The sequence below is a fragment of the Protopterus annectens genome, chromosome 7.part0 (assembly GCF_019279795.1).
Source record: "Protopterus annectens isolate FY-2018-M chromosome 7.part0, PAN1.0, whole genome shotgun sequence".
NCBI lineage: Eukaryota > Metazoa > Chordata > Ceratodontiformes > Protopteridae > Protopterus > Protopterus annectens.
In genome coordinates, this window is record NC_056739.1 from 271932419 (window position 1) to 271941090 (window position 8672).

The following is an 8672-nucleotide window of genomic DNA, read 5'->3' on the forward strand; positions in this document are numbered from 1 at the left end:
TCTTGGCAGTCACTTCAGCAAGAAGGGTTTCAGAACTACAGGCCCTCATGGCAGTGGAGCCTTTTATTATATTTTACCCGGACAGGGTGTCCCTCAAGACCAATCCTTCTTTTATGCCTAAGGTGGTATCCAGTGTGGCTCTTAACCAGACCATTCACCTGCCAACATTTTACCCAAATCCGCAGAACAAGGGGGAGCAGATTCTGCATTCATTGGACATACACAGACAACTAAGATTCTACTTAAACAGGACCAAATCTCTAAGAAAGTCTGAGCAATTACTGGTAGCATTTGCTGCAGGGTCAGAGGGGAAGGCTATATCAAAGCAAACTATTTCTAAGTGGATAAGCCACTGCATTTGCTTCTGCTACTTGCACCATGGTAAACTTGTGCCCAGGGGGATCAGATCACACTCCAGCAGGGCTGCCTCTCCTTCAGCAGCTTTTCTCAGAGGGGTTCCAACCAAACACATTCTAGAAGCTGCTACTTGGAGCTTTGTTCATACCTTCACAAAGCATTATCATTTGCCTTTCTTCTCCAAATCCAAGGCAGGCTTTGCCACTGCAATTCTGCAGGGCCTCATAGCTGCCCCTAATGCTGTTTAGTTTCATCCTCCCATCCATAGCTTTGGGATTCTACCCAAGTGTAATGACTGCAACAGTAAAACATGAAGACTTTAGTACAGTTATGTACACTTACCATAAATGTAGATGTTCGAGTGTATTCACTGTTGCAGTCGGGGTTACTCACCTGCCATCCCCCTTTCTATACTTTTACTTTCCTTCACTATACACAAAAGCCTTTGTGGTGTATTTGCTTTTAGATGAAGGTAAAGTGTATGTTGCTAAAAGTGCATTTATATATATTTACTGTTTATTTATATACATATACATATATATATATATATATATATATATATATATATATATATATATATTGTTTTGCTCCCCATTTGGGGGCACCTGACATCTGGGGCAAGAAAAACTGAATAAAATGGCGTCGGCTGAATGTTTTGTACCCCTGACGACCTGATGTCATGGAAGAAGAGACAGAAACCGACGCAGGACCCAAGACTTTGTTATTCAGGCCGACTGAGGTCAACCTGCCAGCAGATTACCCAAACGTAATGACTGCAACAGTGAATACACTCGAACATCTACATTTATGGCAAGTGTACACAACTGTACTTTAAGAATAGACTTCTTTTATATCAAACTCTTACATTCTATATTTAACCTAAAAGCTGAACCTAGAACTATCTCAGACCACTCTAAAATGCAGTTAATCATGAATTTGGTCAGTCTATCCAAAACTGTAATAAACACAACCTCTGCATTTTTAAATCTTCAGGTACTACCTTATCAGGAAGTAAAAGAGGAAAGTCTAAATTTATTAACCAAATTCTACAATAATTATAATAAGAAACCAAACTTGGTGTGTAATTGGCATCACTCAAGGCACAAATGAGAGATCTACTCATAAGAAAACATCCTTCATTAAAAAGAAAAACAAACAACTCAAACTTTAACTCGCAAACTAAAAATACTGTACTACTAGCAAGTTATGAATCCTCATGTTGAAAACAAGAACCAAACTAAAAAGTTACAATAGGAGATCATTCTTCTTTTACAATAAACAACTTTCCTTATGAGTATACAACACTTGCAAAATATTCAGACTGGGCTGAAACCCCATCAAACCTTCTAGCAAATATACTAAATATTTACAAACCTTCTAATAATATTTCTGAAATTATAATCAATTACAAAATGTAACACAAAGATAGCAGCATTGTAAAAATATGTTTTGAAATATTCTCACAGCTTTATAGCAATAAAGCACCATCCAAACCCTACTTGAAACTCAGTCCTATCTTAGCAGTATAACTTTTCCATTGGTATCCTGAGGGCATCAGACAGTTGCAGTTGTCCTAATATCATGAAAAGAGATACAAATGACCATCAAAGAATTAAAATTAAACAAGGCTGTAGGAACTGATGACTCTACAGCAGAATATTACAAATGCTTCTAGGTTATTATTAGTAAAATTTTATGTGTGTTATGTGAAGATATGTTAAGTAATAGTATTAAAGACTTTTATTTAAACTGCTCAAAAACTATCCTAATATCAAAATCAAAGAACCCACCAATACCACCACCTACAGAGTAATGACTCTTGTAAACATTGATCTTAAAATTCTCAATCTGTCATAGACAATTGATTTAAAGAAATTCTACCCTCAGTTATTTCAGCCCTACAATCAGGCTTCCTGATTAATAAACAAATGACAGATCAGTCTGTTACTCTTAATTTATTTATTTGTTTTATTTACATTTGTTTACTGAGTAGTGTCCAACTGGGCTGGTAGCCCCCTTTCAGCAGAGACTAGGGGAGAAAAGCTCCAAAGACAGATAAATATTGAGTTACATAGTTGTTCATACAAAATCATTACATAAGTATAAGTTTAACAAAACAATGAAAAGATAAGTAATACATCATAGGAACAAAAATTTGAATCCTTGTAAACCACATGAAAATCATGATAACTGTGTGAAAAACGTTTGAGACCAAAAACAGAGAACATGCCTAATGAGGAGGTTAATTCTGTAGAAGAGAATTAATATTCTTCAGACCTTGGACATCTCCAAAAAGAACATTCAGTACTCATTAACAGTAGATGCTTCCAAAGCATTTGACAAAGTAAATATTCAATTCCTCTTTCTAGTGATGGAACATTTTGGTTCACCAAAGTAGTTCTTGTACTACATAAAGCAATTATTTACTAAATCTTCTACTTATGCGGTAGTAAATAAGATAATCTCCCACCCCTATATCTAAAATATGGGGTAAGATAAGTGCATCTCTCCCCCAATTTATTTAACATGTATATTGAACCTCTCTTTCTCATTCTAGTGTAAAAATCTTATCGCCACACACCTAGGATGCAAAACCTCCTTCACAGCATTAACTGATGATGTCCGCATTTACTTAAATTACCTTAAGACTGATTTATTAAAAATCTTAAACACATTGAGTTTTATTCATCTTATGTGGATTATAAAATAAACATGGATAAATCATTCATTTTTCCTTTCTTTCCCAATTACTTATCTATAGTTTGTAATGTATTAAATTATATTAAAATTAAACATTCCTGCAAATACTTGGGTTCACCATTTTTCAATAGCAGTAACCCTTTTATCAAATAAATATTGAACACTCCTGGTCTCATATCTTCAGTGTTGTTGTTGTTTGTCTTTTGTCTTTTTCCTGGTAAGGGGTCGCCACAGAAGAACTCCGGTCTGCTAATGATTGGCAATAGATTTTTACAAAACGCCGAGGTGCCAGCTCGATGCCCAACCTTCAACGAAGGCACGCCCATTTACGCACGCATGTCTTTTGAACGCTACCCAACTGCGGGGAGGACATGCAGACTCCACACAGAAGGCACTCCCAAGCCAAGCCGAGAATCGAACGGGAGAATCTTTTATTGTGAGGTAACAATGCTACCGCCGTACCACCACGGCCTTATAACATACACAAACGGTGCAATGTGAAATTTTCTTTCCTCACAAAAGTAGTGATGGTCAAAATTAATATTCTTCCAAAAAATGTTATGCCATATTAGATCACTTAACTTCCATTTCCCAATTAAATTCTTTGATAAAATAGAAAGGAATTTTTCCAAATTTATTTGGTCCTCTAAATCAATACAAATTAAATATAAATTTACAGCTGCAAAATCCCTATGAGAGTTGAACTTACTGGATTTTCTTCTATATTTCTTAATAACTAGGGCTCAAAGATTATGGCCAACTAATAACTTAAATGCCAGTAACGTGTTATGGGCTCCTGCATGGACAACAGTTTGGTACAAACACTTACCAACCCATGATTATAATATCCAGTGCACTCCCTTTCAAGGAATCTAAGAAACTTAAAATTCATAACTTTTTTGCAGACATGCTTAAACACCTTTGCAAGCAAATGGAATATTTAAACCTTCATGATTGTTATTTAGTTCTGTAAACTATAATCCTAACATACTACTAAACAAACACATGCTAGACCTTTCACAGTTCTCTTTGATTCATTTCAAAAGTATATTGGATTTATTAGCTATTAAATCTGATTTACCTGAAGAGATGCATAAATACTGAACCTTCCTAAAGGATACTTTCCCGTAATTAATCAAGTCATTTATCTCATCAGTATGTTAAATGTATATAGAATAAGGAATAAATATACAGAATTTTTAACACCAAACAGAAATGGACATTGAAACTGGAAACAGAAGAGCCTTTATTATAACAAGTTGAACACTTTCATCAGTTGTAAATTGTTGAGCATATTATTAATAATCCATCACATTATTTTAAATTTATGGCTATATCTTGGACCTAGAGGTGGTCCTGTTGATCTTTACTTGGAATATAAAGAGTTAAAGTGGCAACTGAAAGGTAATGCCACACAATATCCAGGCATTAATGAGGCATCATCCTTTGCCAGTGTTCTTAGACTGATGTCAGAATTTTTGCTATAGGTTTCCAATAAAGCATAGTCAGCCCTAATGGGCTTAATTGAAGTGTCAACATAATTTTAGATCTTCATAATTTGATAATTTATATTTATATTTATTGTGTGGGGGGGTGAAGATGGCTCCCTTATTGTATTGTGATTGTATTGTTTTTTTCAGTTTAAGGCATTATATTACTATATATGTTTTTAGAAAAAGAATTAACTGCAATGTCATATTACATTTTATTTTATTGTTTGTGATTGTGTAACTAATTTTTATATGGATAACTTATTCATGGGATGTCAAGTTAATTTTATGATAAGTTGGGTAGGGTGTCGTTTGCCTTTAAGAATCTAGGACTAGTTAATAGATATGAGCGTGCTTGTACATATATAATGTGCTGGTAGACTGACCCAGTTTTTGTTCTGATGAAGTCAACAATTTACAATTGATGAACGTGCTCAACTTGTTATAATAAAGGCTCTTCTGTTTCCAGTTTCAGTGTCCATTTCCATTTGGTGTTAAAAGTTCATGGCTGTGTCTAAATATACAAAATTATATTTAGTAGAATTCTTACAAACACTGATTTTAGAAAAATGATTTCAAATGCTTATAACTTAGTGCACAATGATCAATTCAGTAATCAATCTTATGCTGTCATTGCTGGCCCAGCCAAGATTCTGCCTTTCACTGGGATTTGATTATAAAAAACATCCATTAAATATAGTCCAAAATTCTTCCCTTTTAACAGGTTATACTATATTCAATTTATGTTGATAATGCTTAACTTTCCCGTCTTACGAAGGTTGTGCATTACTGCTGTTGTCCTAGTAAATGTGAAGCTTGAGGAAAAGATAACTCATGTTTCAGACAAGCATTTTGGTCTTGCGTCTTTGTACAAAAAATATGAAAATCACAGTAAATAATATCAAGTCAGTAATTCCAGGAAATAACACTAACTGGAATTTAACTATTTTGCGTTTCACTTTAACCACCCTTCAAAGTTCTCCTTTTCCTGCTTTTCTGTTTTAAAACTTTATAGCTGACAAAATTGGGCATCCAATTATACTGTTAATTGGAACAACATTGTAAATGTGGCATATAAACATTTAAAGGCCATTAAAACATTACCTAAGCTTCAACACACTAAGCACACCGATTTGCCCTCTTAAAATCAGGATAAAATATTTAAAATCAAATAAATTAGCTAAGGCTTTTCATTAAATTGTAATTTTAACACCTAATAAATTAGACAGTGTGTCAGTGCTAAACCATATACATTTTCCAGCTAAAGCTTGTTCCTCCCTCTTTTTTCTTTGAAATCTCTTATTATAATAAGACATTCCCTCAATTTAAATGTAACATGAATGTTAGTTGATTGTATTTAATTTTATGAGAAGTCCATGATATGCATGTTGTTTTAACCAAGTTCATTAACTCTTTCTATATATAATTAGTTAGTGTTGTGTCTTTATGGGGTTGTTGGAAATTTGGAGTTATTTCTTTTTCTATATCCCTTTTTGTCTGTTGGTTTTATTAACTTTGTTTTCTAAACCAGTTGTTATTATATTCCAAATACTGAATAATAAGTTTTTTGTCCTTAAAAAAAAAACATGATTTATTTTTGTCAGTATTTAAGATATTACTGTGTCCATTGGGACTTCCTATTGAGCTCCCTATTGGAGCATTTGTTTAAGTTATATAAGTTGATTAATGCTCATAGTTTAAAATGCTGTTTTTGCTCAGGCATCACTTTGTCAAAGGCAGCTGCTGAGTAGGAGAATGCTTCTTTCTTCCAAAATGCATCAGTTTCTGAGATGATTAATGTTAGTATGGTGGATGGGGGTGAAGGAAACCACAGTCCCCCTACATGTAAGCTGAGGGATCTTCCTACATGTAAGTCATGTGAACTCTGACCCATACATAAAATATTTTCTCCCTCAATGTGTTGCATGAATGCCGTAACCTACCTATATTTTTCAATAAAACTATATTTAAAAAATTGAGCATCCAAGTCCAAATAATCAGTTATTCCAAAGCACTGTCTGGTTAAATGGCTGACTCAGAAAGGCTGAAATAATCAAACCCGGTACCACAGGAACTAACTCTGTAGCAGTTCATAACCTTTAACCACTGTGCTAACCACCAAACTAATTGGGATTAAGTGGACTAGAATCCAGGATACGTTTCAGGAAAGGCATGGAAGCTACCACTGGACTACAGCAGAGTAGCCAGTGCAGTGCTTGATCTGAAGGTCAAACTGTGCACCTGGGTGGAAGTGCCATGGATTTTCTTAGCATACTGATTATAAATGTCAGCTACAAAGACCCTTGTAAGCATTGCTGTGGCACTGAAATCTACAGTCTTCTTGACTTAATAGTTAAAAATAACATTCTAGCCCTATCAGATGGATCTATATTTTTACTTCATTCTGCATTTCTCTGAATGATTCTTTTTCAGATTTTGGTCTATTTTTCTTTTCTAGTGCGGAGATGACCTTCGACAGGACATGCTGACCCTGCAGATGATTCGAATCATGAACAAAATCTGGATTCAGGAGGGGCTGGACATGCGCATGGTTATGTTCCGCTGCTTTGCCACTGGCAGGGGAAGAGGTAAATTAAAAATATAGGTCAGAGATTTATGATATACTGTATTTGATTGATTGGAGTTAGAAGAAGAAGAAAGTGACCCAAATTCAAAATTTAATGTACACATGATATTTCCACTCTTTATTTACTGCCAGGTTTTGCATAGATGTGTGATTCTTCATTATGATGTTGACATACACATAATGTTCTTTCAAACGATGATTGTGTAAAGGACAGTAATGACAATACAAACATGCAGGAGATAAGTAATATTTGTGTAGTATGGATGGCCAAGAAGTTTGGAACAACTGGAATCAAAGGGGATCTTTTCATTCATGCAATTTGCACATTTAAAGTAGCTTACCTTTACAGTTTACTGCTGGATTATGTAACATCATTTATATTCATTCCATGCGTGATTCAAACATCAGCTATCCTGGGTTATAGTATGGTCTGGAGAGCAAGTTGAGGATCCTTTAATCGTTTGAAGAAAGAAATGAAATGTAAATGAGTAATTAGGTAAACAAACCAAACTGTGGAAAAAGTGCTTGCACCCCAATTAAACTTCATTAATGTTTTTACAAAGGGAAAACTGCTGGCATTTTTTTTTTGTATTACCTTCATCCTCTCAGTTTCTGTTATTCCCTCATATTTGATATAGCTTCTGCAACACAAAATGTCTTTTAGATAAAATATATGCTAACCTTTAATTGATTTGAGGGTTTCTGCCCAAGTCCACCCCTACTGCATACTGCTTCCAAGTGTATGTCTAGTGAATTCAGCCAAGTGTAGCCAACTACACAAAGTGGAGTAAGACTGACCTAAGCTGTATTGTCTATTTGAGTTCAGTTGCTAGCCACTGCTGGTCACAGTAACCTTTTGACATATAACCAAGAGCAATTAATAAACAGAATGAAGGAGCAGTTGGATAAAATGTGTATGTAAAACACTCAAACAACATGTAGATTATCTGGAAACTAGATTTCAGTATATATGATCAACAAATAACAGTGTAAATGTATTTATTCCTAGTATCACTCTCAAATTTTTTGTTCAACAATTCTGGACAAAGTTAAAAATAATGGGAGACATAGTCCCAAAAATCAGGGCAATTTTAAATGCTACTCGAATTCACTTCATATGTTAATAAAACAGCATGTTTTGTATGAACATGCATTTTCTGAACAAGAATCATGACATTCTAATGTCTAACATTATTGACTGACTCTGTAGTCTGTGATGTATCAAAATTATTAAACATTTTATGAGAGCTTGATAAACGTACAAGGCAAAATTATGGATGTTGTACAAAATTAGGGACAGTTGAGAGGTATGATTCTAATCATTCAAATGTCTATTTCATAGACATACAAAGAAAAAAACTAAGTATTCAGCATGTTTAAAAGGAGCACAAGCAATCATCAGTGTTTATGATGTGTGTGTGCGTATATATGTATATTTGTATATATGGGTCTACTTCTATTCACCAACATCCCATTTCACTGAAACCCATTTCACTGACAGCTCATTTCACTGACAAACTATAAATGTGGGGGCCCCA

General features: G+C 34.4%; 1 protein-coding gene across 1 annotated transcript in view; it reads left to right on the top strand.

The window, feature by feature from the left end:
* Positions 1 to 8672, top strand: part of PIK3C2B (phosphatidylinositol-4-phosphate 3-kinase catalytic subunit type 2 beta) — a 1063900-nt gene that overhangs the window by 879304 nt on the left and 175924 nt on the right. The window contains exon 22 of the mRNA XM_044076750.1: positions 7006 to 7135. Coding sequence (XP_043932685.1) covers positions 7006 to 7135 — 130 coding nt within the window. The remainder of the gene's footprint in view (positions 1 to 7005; positions 7136 to 8672) is intronic.